Source organism: Adiantum capillus-veneris, chromosome 5, assembly GCF_014529385.1.
Source record: "Adiantum capillus-veneris isolate H3 chromosome 5, ASM1452938v2, whole genome shotgun sequence".
Lineage (NCBI taxonomy): Eukaryota > Viridiplantae > Streptophyta > Polypodiopsida > Polypodiales > Pteridaceae > Adiantum > Adiantum capillus-veneris.
In genome coordinates this window covers 43420600-43442629 of record NC_140935.1, presented here as the reverse complement: position 1 = coordinate 43442629, position 22030 = coordinate 43420600, and the positions used below count along the sequence as shown (strand labels likewise).

The 22030-nt window shown below is 42.2% G+C and overlaps 1 protein-coding gene across 1 annotated transcript; it reads left to right on the top strand.

The window, feature by feature from the left end:
- The first annotated feature begins 13204 nt into the window (after positions 1 to 13204).
- Positions 13205 to 13825, top strand: LOC147457213 (uncharacterized). Its single transcript, XM_086513289.1, has one exon. It carries the CDS (start codon positions 13205 to 13207, stop codon positions 13823 to 13825), a length of 621 nt encoding a protein of 206 aa, XP_086369415.1.
- Positions 13826 to 22030: the final 8205 nt, after the last annotated feature.

The window sequence follows — 22030 nt, the reverse complement described above, 5'->3', positions numbered from 1 at the left end:
CTCTCTCTCTCTCTCTCTCTCTCTCTCTCTCTCTCTCTCTCTCTCTCTCTCTCTCTCTCTCTCTCTCTCCACACTTTTCAGCTTTGAAATCTAATGTTGTCATCTTTTCTTGCAGCCAAAAAAATGGCTCACGAAATTGTGAATATTTTTCCAAGTGTAAAAACTCTTATTATTGATGCCTTTGAAGAAAGTTTGTTACCTACTAAGTGGGGAGGCAATGGGCATAGGAAGTGATCAAACACAATTGCTCTGCATGTGGGTCACATATAGATGAAGAGTTGGATACAATTTACATTAGGTTGCTTGATCTCCCTATTTCTTTCCCAATCTTAGGCTCATGGTCTTAAAACAAGAGCTTCGGTTGATTTGTCATTACAAGATTTACTTGAGTTGGATCCAAAAAATAGATCTAAGAGAAGTATGCCGAGCTTCATGTCAATATCTTGATCATGTTGAAATAGCATGACTAACAGTGCTATGTAGATAAATTCCAAAGCCTTTTTGGCAATGATGTAACTTTTGAAATCTTTTTGATCGAAAAGGTACAAAATCTTTTTTGGTTTGAAATCTCTCTTTCTCTCTCTCTCTCTCTCTCTCTCTCTCTCTCTCTCTCTCTCTCTCTCTCTCTCTCTCTCTCTCTCTCATTGAAGGTAGAGGGAGAAAGGGCAATCCATATGAAATGTTTGCAAGCATAAGTGAAAATGCACGACACAAATGCACAATAATCTTCTCTCTCCTCTCCCTCCTCTCTCTCTCTCTCTCACCCAACCTGGAGTAATTGGCATTTGACAGCATGTAAACAAGTATCATGTGAAAGCTAGTACTATATTAAAAAGAGAGGGGTGGCCTCCACGTGGCTACAAATTCCTACAACCACAGGTCTTCCCCTCCCTTTGGCAATGTGGCATTTTTATGAGTGTGCATGTTCACATTATTCAAGAGTGCCACTCAAGCTGCTACAGGTATGCACTGAGCGCAAGCCTCCTATTCTCAACCTGCAGCTATATATCAACTCCTCCTTAGTGGCGTCCGCAATTCAAGAGGTGCTCTCCTCAAAAGTTCTCACAAGTCAAGACGAAACCTCCTCCCTCCTTGAGAGGAGCACAATAAACCCGCTTCCTCCTCTCTTTTTTACCTTGGGCTCCATCTAACCCTTTCTTTTATTTCTCTCCAGCACTGTCAGCTTCAACCTTTCACATTGTTGATGTCGTAGATTGGTGTGTGGAGGCACTACAGAGCTACTGCAGGCAAGCCAGTAACACTAGCTATCTCCAAAAACAAACATTGTGCATGTTTCCAGTGCCACGTTGGAAGCCATTATGGCTTAATAAATGCATGGTATGCTAACCCTTTGAATTGCTTGAACAATGAAACATACACACAGACACACAAACATTGTGCATGTTGCCAGTGCCACGTTGGAAGCCATTATGGCTTAAGAAATGCATGGTATGCTAACCCTTTGAATTGCTTGAACAATGAAACATACACACACACAGCCACACACACATAGGCCTTTTAATTCCATTTCATCGTTCGTCTCCATTGCGGAGTGCAATCTTCCGTTTTTCTTCAATGAGTTTCAAGCACCTGCCTGAGGCGGCACCTTACATATGTGTTGGAATTAGGGTCGCAGAGAAACACACAGCTTGGAGAAGACGAAGGAAGCTCAAGGCACAAAATAGAGAGTTTGTTACTCAGTGTGCAATAGAAAGATAGATAGGCCTAGAGTGATGGGCGTATATACAATGCACAGGGGAAAAAACCTCCTAAAGAGGGAAAAAATGCCCCGGCGGTCCTAGTGTGTTCACACACATCACTACCACATGTATATGGTAACAAATCCCCCCTGGAGTGATGCGGTGAACGAGAGCTGGCACATGAGTAAAGGGAAGTTCCATGCCCTGAGGACAGGATCAGTCCACAAAGGGGAGTAAGCCCAAAGCTTTGCCGAAAGCTTCAAGCTTCTCATGAGACAATGCCTTTGTGAAAAGATCTGCAAGGCCGCCCTGTGTTGGCACATAAGCCAAGCTGATCTCTCATGTTGAGAGCCTCTCCCTGACATAGTGGTAATACACCTCAATGTGCTTTGTGCAAAAATGAAAAACTGGGTTCCTCGCAACTGCCAATGCGCTCTGACTGTCAGTGTAGATAGTGTTGGCAGTGTCCTATCCAACACCCAAATCAGCCATAAGGTGTCTGAGCCATACACACTCAAACGTAGCTGTGAAGACTGCCCTATACTCAGCCTCACAACTCGAAGTGGCCACAGTAGGTTGCTTCTTGCTCAACCATGATATACATGAACTGCCAAGCATGAAACAAAAACCACTTGTGGACACTCGCGTGTCAAAACAACCAGCCCAATCTGAGTCCGAAAAAGCATGTAAGTTTGGTGGCAATGATTCCCCCTTGGGATAAAACAAGCCAAGATTTAAAGTGCCACTAAGGTAGCGGAAAATCCTCTTAACAGCCTGCCAATGCTTAGACCCTGGGCTATGCATAAATCTACTGATCTGTGAGACTACAAACTGAATATCCAGCCTCGTGTTGCATACATAAATGAGGTAGCCAACAGCAGTTTGGTAAAGAGTGACATCAGTAGGATTGCTAGCATCATGTAGACTCAACTTCAAACCTGTTTCCATGGGAGTGGCAATAGGTTTGCAATCCTCAAGTCCAAACTTACATAGCAATGTCTCTATGTAACTTTTCTGACACAAGGCAATACCACCATCACATTACTTAAACTGTATACCCAAGTAATGATGCAACAGCCCGAAATCTTTCATCTTGAAAGTAGTATTCAAATCAGCCTTAAATTCAGCAATATGTCTCTCATTTGGTCCAGTGATCAGCAAATCATCAACATAAAGAACCACAATGAGAAGTACATCACCCTCACGCTTTACATACAATGTGCTTTCTGTTGGATTGTTACGAAAGCCTCGTTTAACCAAATGAGTGTCAGCTTTCTCATACCAAGCACGAGGAGATTGCTTCAACCCATACAAAGCCTTCTTACATCTGCACACTTTGTCTACTTGTCCTTTTATGACAAAACCGCAAGGCTGCGTTACATAAACTTCCTCAAATATGTCACCATTCAAGAAAGCAGTAACAATGTATGATTGATGTACACCCAAACCAAAATGAGCTGCCAATGCACATACAAAACGTACAGTAGTCATACAACAAGTGGGAGCAAAAGTCTCTTCATAATCTATACCTTTTTGTTGTGCATAACCTTTTGCAACAAGTCGAGCCTTATGGCAATCGATCTCACCATCCGGCTTGCGTTTCAACTTGTAAACCCACTTCGTACCAATGGCCTTTTTTCCAAGAGGCAAATCACATAAAGTCCATGTGTCATTTTCTATAAGTGCATCATATTCTGATTGCATGGCAGCCATCCAATTTTTTGAATTCTGTGCTTCATCAAAAGACAGAGGCTCCTCAACATCATGTAAGCTAGACACAGCCAAAGCATAACAATCTGATGCATAAGATGCATGGCGAGAGCCTGAACGAGTACGACTAGACAAAGGTGCATCCAATTTACTGTCACGCAAAGTGTGCACCAGCCATTTTGGCATACCTCTAGCCTGCTCATTTTCAGCCCTTTTCTCATCAAGTACATCATGTACTTCTACATCAGTAATAGGCTGATCTAAAACATTTTTAGAAACCCCCATAGGTTGTACATTTGCCTCATTGGAACTTACATTCGTATTTCCACCACTGAAAAGAGGCAACAAAGTGTCATAAATGTCCTGTGAGCTTACATTACTGTCTCTAGTACATGACAGCAAGGGCTGAACAGAATCTTCCTCAAACACTACATCCCGAGAAACTAGAATACGTTTTGTTTGCGGATGATACAACCTGTAACCTTTGCTTTCAGCACTATAACCAACAAAAATACATTTGACAGCCTTATCATCCAATTTTCTGCGCTGCACTTGTGGCACCAAAACATATGCCAAAACAACCAAAAACATGCATGTTCTCAATAGAAGGCTTTCTATCATGCCATGCTTCATATGGAGTACTAGACTGCAAAGCTTTCCAGGACACATGTTAAGTACGTAAGTGGCACACATGATGGCCTCAAGCCAAAAAGAATGGGGCAAAGCTTGACTTTTGACCATACATCGTGCCAGTTCCATCAGTAACCTATTTTTCCTCTCAGCAACACCATTTTGCTGAGGTGCATAAGGCACTATACATTGGTATTTTATCCCACGACTAGCTAGAAATGCATTAAATTCATGAGACATATACTCCCCCCCTCGATCGGAACAGAGGGTGCCCATAGTACATTTTGAGACATTTTCAGCCATACCAAAAATTGTTTGAAGCACATAAAAACTTCGGGCTTCGCTTTAAGCAGAAATACCCATGCATGCCTGGAGTAATCATACAATGAAAGTCACGAAGTACAGGTAATTGCCCAAGGACGGAGTTTGCATGGGCCCACAAACATCAGTATGCACAAGCTACAACCTGCATGTGGCCCAAACTGAACCATCCTTTGGAAATTTAGAACGCTGCATCTTACCCAAAATACAGCCTTCACAAACATGTTTGACAGGTGCTTCAAGAGGCGGCAAAGACGCAACCATATCAGATTTCTGCAAACGTAGCAAACTAGCAAAATTCAGATGACCAAAACGTGCATGCCAAAGTTTTGCATCTGAAATAGCCTTTGAATCTGAAACAACATTTGCAAAATTTTGTCCACACTTGTCATAGAAAGTGATCTTATACAGCCCACGGCACAAAAGCCCAGATGCAACAATTTCATCACCAAAACTGAGATCATGAACTGTACATCTGTCATCCACAAATTTGACTACAAGTCCAAGTCTAGCAAGTGCGGATACAGACAAGAGATTCTTCTTGATCCCAGGTACATAAAGTCCATCAACAAGTGTGAAGGAACTGCCATTAGCAGCAGTGAGCACAACTTTCCAACTCCCTGAGGTGGATAAGAGGCATTGTTGGCACATGTGACTGAATTCCCATGAGGGATAGACTCGAGAGAGGTAAAAAAATCACGATGTGAGGTAATGTGCTTTGTAGCACCACTATCAAAATACCACAAATGGGAATCTGTAGCAACTGAGAAGCATGCATCATGGACAGCAGGATTGTAAGTGCACTCTGCGCTAAAAGCACATTCTGCATCAACATCAGCAACACAGTCTCCTTTCACAGAAGACTCAACAATGGTTGCATTTGTAGTGGAACCAGCATTTTCAGTGGAACCACCCTCTTTCTTCTTAGCCTCTTTGGCCTTCAACTTAGGACACGACTTGATCAAGTGATCATTGGCTTCACAATAATGGCAACGCATTTTCTTTTTGCCCTTATCACCAGAATTTCCAGACGAATTGCTGCCAGCAGAAGCGTTAGGAATAGAATTTTTTCCACTCGGGCAGAACAACCATAAGAAGTGGCTGCATTGCTGTTACCACCCTTTTTTTGAGAAGCAATAAAAGCCTATTCAATTGCACGTTGTCTAGTCCTGTTTTTTTTGGAAAGTGACTCTTGCAATAGCAATGTGCATAATGCATCAAACTTGACAACTTCTGGATTTCCTTGGGTCATAAGTCTCCAAGTACTAGCAGAAGTCTGGTAAGAATCTGGTAAGGCATCAAGAGCAGTCTGCACAAGGGAACTGTCTGAAATAACTTCACCTGCATAAATAAGCTGCTCAATGATATCCTTGACACTAGCAAGGAAAGTGTCCATATCATCTTCCTCATGCATAATCTTCGACTCCAGCTCTTTACGCAGCAAAGCAATTTTAGCCTCATTGCGGCTTGCATAAAGACCTGCTAGAATATCCCAAACCTGTTTTGCAGATTTTACTGAACGGATGTGAGGAACAATGGTGCGCTTCACAGACAACGCAATCAATGCATAAGCATACGCATCCTTAACATCCCAACGAGCTTGTTCTGCCATAGGCAAAATAACTCTAACAGCTGCAATCCTTGCAGCAAGACCTGCAACATCCTCAACCTCACCTACATCCTCAGAACCAGGACGTACATCAATTTCCTGCACAATGTTCCAGACACCCTTTGACACAAGAACATGTTGCATCATATAAGCCCACATAGGGTAGTTGTCACCTGTCCTCAGCAGCAAACATCTTGAACACATCTGTGTTGTTGTTGTCAGCCATGGTAAATGCTACACTTGATGTGAAAACTGCCCGAAAATAGGAGAAACGGAGCGAGAACAACCTGTGCTATATAGCACAAACCGTAGAAGACTTTAAGGCACCTGTTATGCAAAAAACGGCACTGACAGAAATTCTGCACAAAATGACGAAATAGCGTGTGCAGTACTGCCTGTAGTGGAAATGGAGGCCCAAATGAGCTTGCCAAAGCTCACTGAAATCGGAGAAAGTGAGCAGGTGTGTGCTAGAGTAGCTGGCGACTAAGCCCGGGAGGACATGACCTGCTCTCATATCAATTGTTGGAATTAGGCTTGCAGAGAAACACACACAGCTTGGAGAAGACGAAGGAAGCTCAAGGCACACAATAGAGAGTTTTTTACTTAGTGTGCAATGGAAAGATAGATAGCCCTAGAGTGATGGGCGTATATACAATGCACGGGGGGAAAAACCTCCTAAAGAGGGAAAAAATGCCCCGGTGGTCCTAGTGTGTTCACACACATCACTACCACATGTATATGGTAACAATATGTTGAAGGGCCTCCTTTCTACGTTTTACACACATCACTACCACATGTATATGGTAACAATATGTTGAAGGGCCTCCTAGTGATGTGTTCACACACATCACTACCACATGTATATGGTAACAATATGTTGAAGGGCCTCCTTTCTACGTTTTACATTCAGTTCTAAGAAGAGAGACATCCAGCTTTGATGGTCGAGGCTCATCTATCTTTCACGCCCTCTTCTCAAAAGGTTCTGTAGGAAAGTCTTCAACAAGCTTGAGTTCCTCAAAATCAAGCATGCGGCTCCTTGAGGTGCCATTAGAATGGGTGCCATTAGAATGGATGCCATTCGCACCCTCAGAGAGAGAGAGAGGGGAATGGCATAAGCTAGACAGATGGGGCTGCTGCAAATGATATATTAACATCTTCAAAAGGCCAAAGTGACCTATGAGGGACAAAAGATTTTACAAATGGTGAATATGATACAATGTCTGTGAAAGACTAAAAAACTAAAAACTGAACTGAGCTAAAGTGAAATGAAAAGCCATCACAAAAATTACATTTTCACCTTGTCCTTTCCGTCTTCCACCATGTTGGAGTCATGCAGGGACTCATTCAATCTACGAGCCCAAGGCTACAAGTTATAGACTTTATATAATGAAATACCTATATTTGTACCTCCAAGCTTTGATGGCCACTAAAAGATGTTGCAAAACATTCTCACCCCATCCTACTTGAATTTGACTTCACACTGGTAGTCAAAAAGGGCACCACAACCAAAGAACAGATCATCACACGTTGAACACTTCCATAGGCCCTCTATCGAGCTCATGGCAGCATGGGATTATTATTTGGCATATTCCTTGTCCATGGATGCCCATTCCGTAGTGTATGTGAATCATGAATGTGTACATCTATATCTATATATTATATTTAAAAGAGAGGGGTGGCCTCCACATGGCTGCAAATGCCTGCAACCATGGATCTTCCTTTTTGCTGACCTTTCCCCTCCCTTTGCCAATGTGGCATTTTTTGAGTGCACACACTCACATTATTCAAGAGTGCCACTCAAGCTACGGGTATGCATGTGGTACAGAGGGCTTGGTCCTAATCATCCAAGAAATCATAGAGACTAGAGGTCTCTCCATGCACTTCCATCCATCAGCCCGGCTATGGCGGTCCATTGGTGGGCCCTAAATCTGCATTCCATAAAGCATAGATGATGTGACCAAAGTATCAAAAATCCATAGTTTTGTTCGAGGTTCCTAAAACTAAAACTGAACCACACAGAGAGAGAGAGAGAGAGAGAGAGAGAGAGAGAGAGAGAGAGAGAGAGAGAGAGAGAGAGAGAGAGAGAAGGGTGGGGAAAGGTCTGCTATGTAAATGAGCGTGGGGTGTGTGTCTGTGTCTTTGAGTGTGTACTGTGGATGGGTAATGGGTGTGTGGCACACACAAAAATCTACATCAACTACTAGATCACACACACACACACACACAGAAGGGTGGGGGAAATTAGTGATTTGTAAATTAGCATGGTGTGTGTGTGTGTGTGTGTGTGTGTGTGTGTGTGTGTGTGTGTGTGTGTGTGTGTGTGTGTGTGTGTGTGTGTGTGTGTGTGTGTGTGTGTGTGTGTGTGTGTGTGTGTGTGTGTGTGTGTGTGTGTGTGTGTGTGTACCATGGGTGGTTCATGGGTGTGTGGCACACACAACAATCTACACCAAGTACTAGATGAGAGAGAGAGAGAGTGCATACATGAGATGATCAATCGTGCATCCGATGGCAAAATGAACACATCCTATTGGTCGTCACTTTGCGCACATGAGCTTCTTCAACCAGTGTTCATTGCCAACGGACATATTATTGATCTTCAAGGTGCAGCGCAAGCAAGAACCAGCAAGCTCCACGTAATCTGTGTGCACCTTTTGCACACTTGCAAGTTATTTCATGCAAGCTCCCACCATGAAAACACAAGGAACATTTGTTGACTGTGATGAAGGGGGTGGGCTCGATTGCGGTACGAGCGGTGGAGACCCGTTTCTCGACATGTAGGGGTGTGGTGGGCCTTGCTGAGCTGGAGCGACCTCCTTCACCAAACAGCCTTTGCGAACTTTGCATGTGTGCAACATGAGAGAGAGAGAGAGAGAGAGAGAGCGTTATTAGAGGCAGGAGCTGGAAATGTTTACATGAGTGGTTGGTGGCACACCAACCTAGCTGTTGCAAAGAGCCTTCAAAGGAGTTTAAATGTTTTTTAAAAAATTACCTAGCTGTGGGGCGAACTTTGAAATTTTGAATGGAGAGAGAGAAAGAGAGAGAGAGAGAGAGAGAGAGAGAGAGAGAGAGAGAGAGAGAGAGAGAGAGATTGTATCGCTAGAGAGAGAATCTCATCGGTGAGCATTAAGAAACATGTAGGTAGAGAGAGGAGAGAAAATGATTTTGATACGTGGAAGAGGCCGTCCTAGGCAGGTGGCTCACCTCTTTTGGCATGGCTTGGGTGGGTGACATCAACAAAATGCACCCCGTTGACATTGCCTCTCTAGGCACTACATGTGGCCTAACGCATGCAAGGGTTCCTATGGAAATTTACACAATGGTGCTCAAGCCCATCGCCTGTCAGCTCATCTAGTCCACCTTCATCCATTCGAAACCCTTGCATGCTTATATCTCAATGGATGACGTAGTCCATGAAAAGCAACCGCTTAATGTAGCTATGTGGTCCAAACGGTAGGATCAAATGCAACATGCGGTCTCACTCTCACAAGGAGCATGCTTCAAATTTGACTTTTGCAAAAGTATCTACAGGACCAAGGACACGAGGTGGCCTTCAGAGAGAGGCATACAAGTAGTGGCACTCTTCCAAGCCTAGAGGAGTACATTTTGATGTGAAAAGTAACATACAGGTTTCTCTATAAGTGTAGCCATTGACTTGGGCATAGAGCTAGAGCAAGAGAAGCTTGAAGATTTGTATTTTAGAGATGAAGAGTGCGTGTGTGTGTGTGTGTGTGTGTGTATGCGTATGTTCGTGGTGCGGATGTGGTGAAGTGTGTGCACAAGAAGGGGAGAGGGAAAGAGTAGACCATTGTGTGGGTGGAGCAAGACTCAAATGAGGTACTCCTTATTGTTGTATATATGTACAACTAATAAGGTGGTCAGTGGGCAAACGCCCATAGCCTGGGCGATCGGGCAAGGCACGCCTTTACCCCAACAATCTCCCACTTAAAGGTGAATGCGCCGATAAGTGGGTCCTACTAGCAAAACTACTAGTATATACAAGAAAACAGGGGAGAAACTCTCTCAACCTATGCCCAATAGCTCGCTCAGTTGATCTACATGCAACCATATCGGCTCTAGAGATAGGCGAGCGTGAGTATCCATGCTAGAGCTTGATGTAAATCCCACTGACAACTACATATGTTCTGCAAAACTCCACTATGAATCATGCTAGTGTCATTCACTCTATGATTGACAATCCCTGTTGCAAATGCTTCCAATGCAGCTCCTAGGTCAGGCCTCAACACTAGTAGGTCATACATGAGATGCCTGAACACTGACAAAATCTGCACAAAATTGGTTGTCCTAGCCTCCCTTGTGCTATCTGCATGTACTACATCATCAGGACTACTCATCTCGTGTATGGATGTGCCAACACCTACACTGGGATGGCTACATCCCTCTCACCCATAGAAGGAATTGTGTGTCCTGGCACCAACTCATCAGCCTCTAGCATGAGCATATCAAATAACTCCATGTCCGTCATCTCTGCGTGTGTCTCTAGGGAGAAACTCCACTCTACCTCTCCCAGCACAGACTCTGACAACACCTATTGTGTCTCACTAGAGCACTATCGCTCTACATCTGTCTCTACAGAGTCTACTGGCACGTCCTACACATCTAAAATATTGTATCATGAGCATGGTAGAGCTCACCCATGAAGGAGGCATGTCTTCTCTCTTGCTTAAAGCATGCCAACAACAAAACCAAGACCATTCCATCTCCTATTTCACACACATCCTTTGGCAATCATTAATGTCACGTAATTAGGCTAATAACATTAATTATAGCGGAATTAAAATGATAGTAGTGAGCATTTCATTAAGAGAATTCCTAATGAAGATAGAGAGAAAAATCTTGATTGAAGATAGCAGTACAAACATTACACCTAGCTAGCTTGGCATAAACAATACTTGTAAAAGAGAGAGAAATAGAGAAATTAACAACAATTGAGGACCACATTTGTTTGGAACCAGTGATCCCCCCTCCAAAAGGCTCAGTGTATTATATGTTCTCCCCTGAAGAGAGACTTGGTACAATACAATCGTTGTGTTACTTAAGACATTCTCAATGCCATAAAGATGAAAAGCTTCATGCACCAATATTATGCTCAAAAAAACAATCGACTTACTTGCAATAAACAAGAACTCGTCCCCGATCTCAATCCCAAGACCTCAAACACCTTCAAACTTTGGAGAGAGTTGGCAGTTAGTGAGGGAGGTGAAGAGGAAGAAGATGTAACATACAAGAAAGAAGTATTATCCTCACATATTATCACTCTTAGAGCATAGCTTAGCATACTAATGGAGATTGAGGAGATGATGAGCATGCTTTGAAGCTTGACTCTTGCTTGGATTTGCACTCCATATCCAAGAGATGTAGGCTCTCTCCTTCTCAAGCTTGGAGAAGGAGATGACTTTTTGCTTAACACACAATGAGAGTGTGTGTGTGGGGACTTGTGATCTACAAATGAGAGAGAGAGAGAGAGAGAGAGAGAGAGAGAGAGAGAGATTGACCTAGCTTGAATACACGAGCTTAAAGCTCATTGGCTCAAGCTCGGGGCTAGCCAATGGGAGTCCCAGTTCATTTCAAGCAAGGGATGTAGCATTGTTACAAGTGTCCTTATTTCCCCCTTTGAGAGAGTGCTTAATTCATCAATTAAATGAAGCTAAATTCTTATTAGCTCTCATGGTCAACTGGGCAATAGGAATTAAGCTTGCACATGGTCTGCTCAATTCTCATTGGACCCCTTGGTACACTATCTAGTAGGAATAAAAGGAGATCATAATTCGTATTGGTTCATTTAATGGCCCATCCAATAAGGTTTAATCTTGTTATTATAAAGATTAATTCTCATTGGTCCTTCAAATTGTCCATCCAATTGGAATTAAGCTTCAGTGGGGGAAACATGGCTAGGAGATTAACAAGTGTCCTATATGCCTTATATGAAAAGTGGTGAGTGTGTGTGTGTGTGTTTGGAGAAAGAAATTCTACTTGCATTTGGTTAAAACAGTCAAGAGCTTTCTTGCAACAAGCATGTACATGTAGGAGAGGATTCACATCAAGAACTTTTTGTGCTTTCATGACAGTACCACATTTGACATGCATATCAACCAAGACACCACCAAGCATGACATCTTTCAGCAACAGTCCCTAAGCAACAATATTGGCAATAGATTTTGCATACATATCGACCAACACATTGCCAAGCACCACCTGTTTCTCCAACATCCCCTCACTAGAAATTTGATTGTGAATGCATACGTATCAATCAAAGCATTGAAGAGCACAACATGTTTCTTCAATAGTCCCTAACTAGCAATCGCATATTGACTTTGCTTCACTTATGTGAACTTCTTGGATAAGGCCACATGAATTCAAGGTGCAAGAATAGGTGATTTTATTTGGAAAAGGACATCTTGAAGACGATTCCCATCACTAACGTCATGTTTTTTCAATAGTCCCTGACTTGCAATCTCATATTGACCAAATCATTGCTAGGAACCATTAGGAAAAAATTGAACCCCCTTGGGGCCATGTAAGGATCCCTAATTTTAAGGGATTAAAGGTAATTTTGTAGGGGATGGAGGGAACAAAGACAATAAATAGGGCTACTTTTGTAGCTCTCTCTCTAACTTCTCTCTAGATAGGGGAGGGGGAGAAAGTAGGGAATGAGGGTGGTAAAGTAGGAGGAATAGGGGGGATAAAGTAGGAGAGAGAGGGGAGTAAAAAGAGAGAGAGGAATAAAGGTAGAGAGAAGAACCATTCTCTCTCTACCTATCACCAAACAAAGAGAGTAAGTAGTTATGACAAAAGCTACTTTTCAGTTCGTGCATCAATTTACCCCCAAAAAATGAATTTTTTATAAAATCTTCAAATGGATCTTTTAAGCTTTCAAAAGGTCCCTATATATATTTATTTATTTATTTATTTATATATATATATAATAGTATTTTTTTAGAAGAATCTAGCTTTTATAAGCTCCAAATCTAAAATTCCTTGGGTCCCTCTCTACATTAACTCCAAGAATAAATAGACAATGCCACATCATCAAAACGTCCATCTAATAAAGCCTAAAAATTGAAATTTTTAAAATTTAAAAATTTCCCTCCTTTGAGCTCAAAAATTGAACCTATATATGAAAAAATATATTTTTAAGTCTTTTTATCCCAAAAATTGTCTGTTTATCCCAAAAAGTATATCTTATCAAAAAAAATTCCCATCATAACTTTTCACCATGTCTCTTCGCGACATAACCAATGAATCACCTGCGCCCTCATCTACTAGGTCAACTAATGTCAGTCTGCGTCTACCAATCGAATTTGCTCCCACAAAAAAAAATGACGAGAAAGCATCTCAACCGGCATCCGTACGACGGTTTCGAGGAGAAACCAATGTTGACTTGTGGCTTGATGGAGGGTTGTATCCAAAAGATCCGCTCGTGGGTTGTCATCCGACATTCCGTACACTCCCAAGCTTAATCAAATATGTGGTAGAAGGAGAACGTGGTCTTCTTGGGTATTGTAAGAGATTGGACTCCAATCACGCACGTGCGTCGGCATATTTCCGACAACAATGTCAAGTGTTACACAATCATTCCACAAATCTCCAACAACAACTACATTCCACAGAGAAACAACTCAAAGATCTTAAAGAGGAGATGAAAGCTACAGAAACAGAGGTAACTAAGCTACAGATTGCAATGATGCACCTAAAAGCCACTCCATTTGGCATGCGTGAGCGTAAGAGGGAGTTCTCTTCCATTGAAAACTTAGCATCTAATGGAGGGGCACATAAGAAGCGGATCACGACAACCAGGTATTTTTTTAAATTCACAGTGTTTATAACTCTCAAATAATTTTCATCAATTTGTAACTCGGTTCACCTTTTGAAATAGGACATATATACAAGATGTGTGTGGAAGTTTTAGACAAGAGGACCGTTGCAACCTTCTCCTAGGATGCATCTCAAAGGAAGATATACTTTACATCATAGGTTGTGAAAAGGCCAAACACATGAAAGATGCCATCACAAACAAGATCCTAAAAAAGATCTCTAACCTTGTGTCTGAGGATGATGTCCAGAGAGCTTGTGATGAGGTTGGGATCAGCACAAATGCATACCATGCACTTCATGGATTGATGAAAGATGCATTACGAGAGCAAGGCATCACCGAGAATTTATTTCCTATTCCACAAAGGGTCCGACTTGCAAAAAAAGCAAACAATGATCTCGTTCGGGAATCCCTTGGCGAATACGAACACATTGAAGGATCCATGGTGTACTCTTCCACGAGTGCCAAGTCACGTGGTAATATAAAGGGAGGCAATACTATTCCTAATGGGACAAAGTCTTTTAGTTATCATCAATTCAACAATATTTTTGTTAACTTGAAACGACTACAACAAGCTATGGTTAAATTTTATGCTTTGTCTCCACAAGGTAATACAAGTTGTAATGTTGTTTTTTATTTGTATTGAATATCATTTAGTATAACAATTCAATTCTTGTGTTGTTTCGTACTTGGAGAGAAGCTCATATTTATTCTTAAGCTAGATGAATGTCAAATTGTCAAAGGACGGAGATTGGAACGTATGAGTGTGACACTCATGAATGAGGCAATGTTTTTTGCAAAAGTCGATGCTATCGGTGATCATTCTCAGAAACCATCATTTAGTGTACAATCGAAAAAAGAAATATGGTGGTTAGGAGCTTTTGAAGTTCCGAAGGAGACTCATGAGATGTTGGCATGGGTCTTCTCTATGATCCCGTGGATCACAGAGGTTATTAAGGCACAACTAGAGGGAGAAAAGCTAGAAGTAGATGGAGTAGGTACATTTGATGTTGAGTGGCACTTAGGAGGTGATCTAAAAACAATCAAATGTGTACTTGGGTGTAAACAAGGTGCTTCATCACTTCTTCCTTGTCCATATTGTGTACGAGGATACAAGAAGAGTACTTGTGGCTCCACGTCTTCAAAGAAAAATGTCAAGGGAAGTCAGGCAACAGGGTCAATGGATGATGATGCAAGGGATTGGGTGTGCTCGGTGTTGAAGTGTCCTATCATGGAGGTCCCCAATCGGTCGACAAAAGATAAAACATGGCATCCCATTATCAATTTTCCACTTACAAATTTACACTTTTGCACTTTGCATGCCTTTATGCGTATATTTGATCGCTTGTTAAAGCTTCACATAGAGTACGCTTTCACAATGAAACCACTTTCCAAATCCGTGGAAGCCATTGGAATAGTTGAAACAATTCTAAATTCGATTGGATGTCATGGTGGCAATGTTTCTATCATCGGTGAGGTGGATAATATGCATGAAGTGCCACAAAAAGTATCTATGAATGGTGTGAAAGCACGTAGGTTTTTCAAGAAACCAGAGATGTGAAAGGAGAGGGGTGAAGAGGATGCTCCATGGGAAGCGCTTTGCAAGTGTACGACTGATCAAGATTCAAATCCCGTGCTTGTAAATCTGCGTAGGCAAGTGTGGCACCACTTGGAGTTAGTGCTTCAAATCATGTGGAAACCCCAAACCACGAGCGAGCAACAAAATTTGTTCAAAGATCACATTTCAAATTTCACTAAAGCATTTGTGCAAGCGTGGGGAGAGAGCAATATCACCCACTACATGGTAAGTTACTTTGTTCAGTTCAAATTTTGATGCCATACATAAATATTTATTTGATCTAAGCATTTTTTCTTGATGCAGCATATTTTGTATGCGCATGGAGCATTCTTTATGTCAAAATATGGTTCATTAGACATGTGGAGCACTCAAGGAATGGAAAAATCACATTATCGAGCCAAAGGTGTTTACTTTAAAAATACACATCACGGTGGTGGAACTACGAGATCCAACTACATGAAGGAGATGTTTGATTGGTTCTTTCGTTGTTTTTTGGGGAGATTTCATGCCATAGAGCGAGCGCGAAAGTCAAGTCTTGCCAAGGAGGTTAGGAGACAATCTCGACTTACTGCTAGAGAGAAATGGAGAAACTCCATCGGACCCCTTAATCATGCTAGGTGGCGTGAAAATCGCCATAGAGTGGGCAAACGTTGGTTACCCAACATGTAAAACAAATGATGCTATGCAATGTAATGTTTATGTTTGTAGATGTCTTTGTTGAGTTGCATATAATACTTCTCCATTTATCTATTTTTTGTTTTTTATATTTTGATGATATTAAGAGTTTTTTTAAGTGGCCTGGTCAAGTGTGAAGAGACCTTTTTTTTTTTAAATAGAGGGCTTTTAGTGAAGAAGGAGTCTCATTTTCAATCTTGCCCCTTCTTACACCATGGCACGCACAAAGCAAACAGCAAGAAAAGATCAACCTTTTTTTGCTCACCCTAACTCAACCGTCCAAGGTGCTCAAAAACCACCTTGGATACACGCACAAGAGCTCATAGAAGAGATGGAGAGAGAATGGTCAAGTGAAGAGCAACAAGACGGACAACCTTCACGCAAGAAGAAACGGGTAGTGACATCAGACACAGAAACCGAAACGGACAACGAAGCACAAAGCCCACCATGGAGCGGACAGGAGATCCCAAGCAATCATCGAGTTTCGGCCGAGAAGACATTGCCACGTGGCTTCGGCGCTTTGCCGTCAGATCAGCCTAGAGGTGATCATGGGTTACTAAATGAAGAGGATTTTGAGGATGTAGCAGACGAGCCAGTTGGAGCGCAAGGTGGAGTTGAAGAGCCAGTCGGAGCACATGGTGGCCTTGAAGATGCGCAAGCTCCCCCTCGCAAGCCCTCTCGTAAAAAGAAAAAGTTTTTCAAGGTTCGCCCTCGCAAGGTCCATGTCCCAGATCCTACCATCCCTCAACAACGGGCTCCTGATGTGAAGCGACGCATTCCAAAGGCGTTGCAAGAGATTTTTCACTATCAAAAAACTTCAGACCTTCTCATACGCAAGGCACCATTCGCATGTTTGGTAAAAGAGATCATGCAAAGTTATCGAATGGCATTTCGAGTTCAAGTTATCGCCGTAGAAGCTCTGCAAGAAGCGGCAGAATATCATCTAAATTCTATTTTTGAAGACACCAACTTGTGTGCTATTCATGCAAAACGGGTGACAATAATGCCCAAAGATTTAGCTCTTACGCGTCGAATCAGAGGACAAAGAGATTGAATTTGACTTTTAGGCAATTTTGCCAATGTAAAGATATCTTTTTGAAATATAACGAGTCGTGGATTTTTCAAATATAACGAGTCGTGTACATTTGTTTTAAGTGATAAGTAAAGCTAACTAGAGAGAGGAAAAGAGAGAGAGAGAGAGAGAGATGTGGATAAAAGAACTGTCAACCAAGTTTGGTTGATTGAATAACCAAAATAACATTGTATTCTTATAATTTTGGTATAAATAAGCTTTAATTAGGCTGTCTAGAGGCCTGCCGCAGAGGCGCGCGAGAAGTCAGAAGTAAATGTTACTTCTGACTTCTCGCGCGCCTCTGCGGCAAGCCTCTAGACATCCTAATTAAAGCTTATTTATACCAAAATTATAAGAATTCAATGTTATTATGTTTTTATTGATGGAGATTGGACTGAAAAAAACTCTATCATTGACACCCAAAATTGACCACAAGGAGTGTACTCCTGGTGGATTATCGCAAAGCCGTCCTGGGGAAGCTTGCCAAGGTAATGCGCAAGAGACGACTGCCATCCAAAAGCTTGGTGCCTACCATCTCCTCCCCGACCTGCATGCTCATCCAGCTCCACAACATTCTACAAAGAAATCAATAGGTAAATAAGATTTCAGAATGCAACAATGAAAATTAATGTAATCACAAAACAAAAATCAATTAATACCTCTTGATTTTCGTCGTCTTCATCGTTTATGCCTTTGCTATCAAGAGAAATAGATGAATTGGGAGCCATAGCGACACTCTCAAGTTCATCTATATGAACAGGCATAGGAGTGCGTTGGGCTTCAAGCAATGCGTGTGTAGCTACAAACTCATCCTCCGACACAGATGAGTGCGGTGCATCTGTCACCGCCACCATTGCCAACTCCACTGTATCTACCACACTCTCTCCAAGGGGAAGGAGGCTTCGATCCAAAGGATCGGAAGAGGGGTCAATGGCAGAGGACTCTATAGTGGCACAGAGGATGGACAGACACTCATCCATGCGGATGTCAAAAGTCTTTTCAAGATCATGTAAAAACAAATATTCCTCCCCATCTATCACAATTGGGAAGAGGTGTTCAAAAAAAACCTCCGGAGTTAATGTCTCCTCCGGCGCATTTGCAGCGGGCTTAAAGGATGCTTCTGCACCCTCATCACCCATGGACTTGGCGGCATCCATGACACCTCCTGGGTAGGTTAGGGCAAGAATATTGCCCTCTTTGCTTGCATCCTAGGACGTTGTAATGGGCTCCTTTGTGTCCTTGACGACACCCCCAAGGCGCAAATGAGGCAAACTCACCTCAGATCTTTCAGGCTCCTCCGCAAGAAGAAACACAAAAGTCGCCAAGCGACTTAGAAACTGGGTGCCGACCTTCTTCTTTTTCAAACGTGAATCTTCAATGTACTGACCTGCCTCACCCGCAATTGAACAAAATTGTTGAAGTCGTTGGGTGAAAGGCCGATCCCCTTTGTGTATGTAGCGAAGCAAATCGCATGGAATCCACAATTCCCCTTGTCCGACAATTGGTACGGCAAACTTGTCGATGTAAAATTCAAAAAATTCTAAGATAGGCTGAAAAGATTGGCTGTTTAGGTGAATAGTTGCATTCACATCAGGGAATTCGGTGAAGAAATTGTGAAGATCGTCACGATCTTGCCACTCGGTTGTTTGTAAAAACGCTTGGAAGCGTTGTAACTCCGTGGCTACGGGAGGGGTGGAGGAGGATGCCATAATTCTAGCTCTTAAAGTAGGAATGCAAAGAGTGTTGGAGCTCAAATGAGAGTGTGAACAGGGAAAGAGTGTGAAAATGGTAGGGTTTAGGAGGCCCCCCCCCCCCCCCCCCCCCCCCCCCCAAAAAAAAAATCAATAATTAAAATATTAAACAATTTTCATTAAGTAACACAAATAACAAGAAGTTATAAAAAACTTACAAACTAAATTACAATCATTTAACTCAAAAAACACATCACTACAACTTTAAGATAATGTGCATCGCCAAAATTTGATACAACCATCTGCTTGAACTTACAATTGTGATATTATAAAAACATTAAGTACAAAACATAACTACTCTAATGATAAAATCAAATTCTCTTCCGTCGTCCACACCTTTTCAATTTGAATCGTGCTCTCCATGCAGCTACCAATCTAGCAAAAAATAAATAAATTAGCATACCCAACTTAGAGCAGGGAATAATCAAAAAAACATAAATATAACATAATTAAGAGAGAAAAATCATTCACCTTACGTCGTCCGATGCAAATTTTTGTATCTTCTCGATGCTCTAAACCCATTATCACTAAGTGCTCCCGCACATTGGCCAATGTCCAATGCTTGTTCACTTGGACGGTTTCAACGGCACCACTCGACAATTTGATTGCAATATCAAATACCTCAATTGTAGCATCGGTGGATTGCAATGGAATCCATTCACCAAGCTTGCACATCCACCTTTCATAGAAGTACCGCACGTAAAGAGTGGAGCGCACCTTGATGAAACGGATAGCAATGCCGAAACTTCCAATCTGACACCGAAAGCGATCTCCGTTGTGAAGTCCTTCAAGATACCCCCACTTCTCCCCAAGGATGGCTTCCAATGTATCGTATTGTAGATCTTTGCAAACATACATAGTATTTGTATGATGGAAAGGCAAAGATCCAAAGATGCTAGCGAAGACATGAGCAGGACAACACCATCCAAGCCCAACTGAACGCGAGGCTTTTCCAAATTTTAATGATGCTCTCACATCAGCTACAATCTTGGCTTTCAAAGACATTACAGTGAATGCATCTGGCTTTGGCCACTCCATGCTACGCAAGGTTGTAGCCTCCAAAGGTTGTAGCTCTCCGTAGCCTTCCTCATCTGTAGGTACAATGTACTTGTGGGTGTAGAAGAACACCCTCTGTCGTGCAAGGTTTGATGAAGTTGTGTTGGAGAAGAGCATATCCCCAAGACTTGCATGCATGGCCGTAAATGTGCCTGAAAGGCACGAGAGTGGTTGCTCCTCCACAAGGCTAGAAGGAAAAACATCTACATAGAAACAAAACAGTCCGTGAGATGTAAAAAGTCCATTTTTTTGTTACCACCAAAACCATTGAAGTGCAAGGGACATACAATTACAAGGAAAATCCCTTGGGTTGGTGATCCCTCGTAGACGGATGTGTCCAAACATGAAAACATGTTGAACGATTGCCATCGTACCCTTGTCTCTTACTTGCTTGAAGCCTAGTAGTCTTCCCTTCCAATGGAGATCAACGTTTGTTCTTTCACGAACACGATGGGGACCAATTGCGGAAGGTTGCATGTAGACCCACGCACCTTCTTGAAAAAGCTGAGGTTCCCATTGCTGCTCCTCATTCTTCGAGTTGTGGAGAACCATACTTTGAATGATGGGTTTGGGGCGTCTATTTTGACCATTGTTTGCCATGGATGCTTAAGTGGGAGCTTGAAATTGTAATGGAGAGCTTGGGGAAGGAGGAGGGAGACAAAGTTTAGAGAGAGAGTGGGAGCTTACAGTTGTAATGGAGAGCTTGAGGAAGGAGGAGGGAAACACAGTTTAGAGAGAGAGTGGGAGCTTAAAGTTGCAATGGAGAGCTTGAGGAAGGAGGAGGGAGACAGTTTAGAGAGAGAGTGGGAGCTTAAAGTTGCAATGGAGAGCTTGAAGAAGGAGGAAGGTGTAAGAGTTTAGATAGAGAGTGAGAGCTTTGTGTTATGGAAAGGGGCTATGGAGGAAGGGAGTCTTGGAAAAAAGGTTCTAAAGTGAGAAAATGACTTTTTGATCATAGGGTAGGTTTGAGGGGAGTTTTGGATGGAATATTTTGAATTTATTTATTTTTTTAATTTTGAAATTTTAGGGTTTTTGCAAAAACATATCTGTGGACCCACCACTCCCCCCCTCCTTTTTTCCCCTCCCTCTTTTACCCATCCACCTCCCTCTAGGATACAAAGCAATAAATGAGTGGACAACCCTATTATTCTCTCTACTTTCTTAGGTTCTAGACTTATATACATTGCTCTCTTCCTATTGGCTGGAGCCTAATTAACCTTAATCCTATATGGCCCAAAGAGAGTCCACATTTTTCCTAATGCAACATGTGTCTTTGCTTTGCATCTAGTTCAAAGAACCCGTAGCTTCCTTGCCACATCCATGTTGTGCATATCCAGCAATCAACATGGTCCACAAGACATCCCAAAAAGGATGCCCATCAAGAACTTACATGCTTTTTGTGAGGGCACAACATTCAGCATGCATATCAAGAAATCTCATCATGAATACTCTCACCCATGTCAACGTCTTGAGGCCTTCAAGGTGAAAGCATAGGTGATTGTATAGAGCTTCATTGTCTTTTATGAGGCCAGCGTTGACAATTGCATTTAGGGAGTTTTCTTTGCGTCTAGTGTACAGCTATGAAAGTTGCTGCTATGCGGACTCAAACCGGTCATGCCTACAAGATATTTCACCAACCCCAAAGACCAAGGAGCTACTTTTTGTACTCGAGAGTTATTAACATCTATGTAACTATTGAGAACCAAGGAGTTTCTACCCTTGACTTGCAGCAATGTGTTATGCATAAGGCCACATGCCTTCAAGGTGCAAGCATGGGTGAATGCATTTGGGGAAATTCCTTTTCCTTTGCATCTAGTAAGATCAAAGAAGAGCTTCATCTTGATCACTCTCATAATTTTGTTATAATGCCTTGCCTAGTCAAAACTGTCAGCATGATAACTTTTTCAAAATTCCTTGCCCAATCAAAAACTTCAACCAAGTATGTGTAATGCTCTTTGTCTAGTTAAAATGCTATATTTTTCCATGATTCTATCAAAAGGTATTTGGCCCTCATCCAATAGGCCTGAGTGACTAATGCCCTTGTGTCGCATCGAACCAAAAAAAAAAAAGCACAGCTTCCTTGACCAACCCTTGCC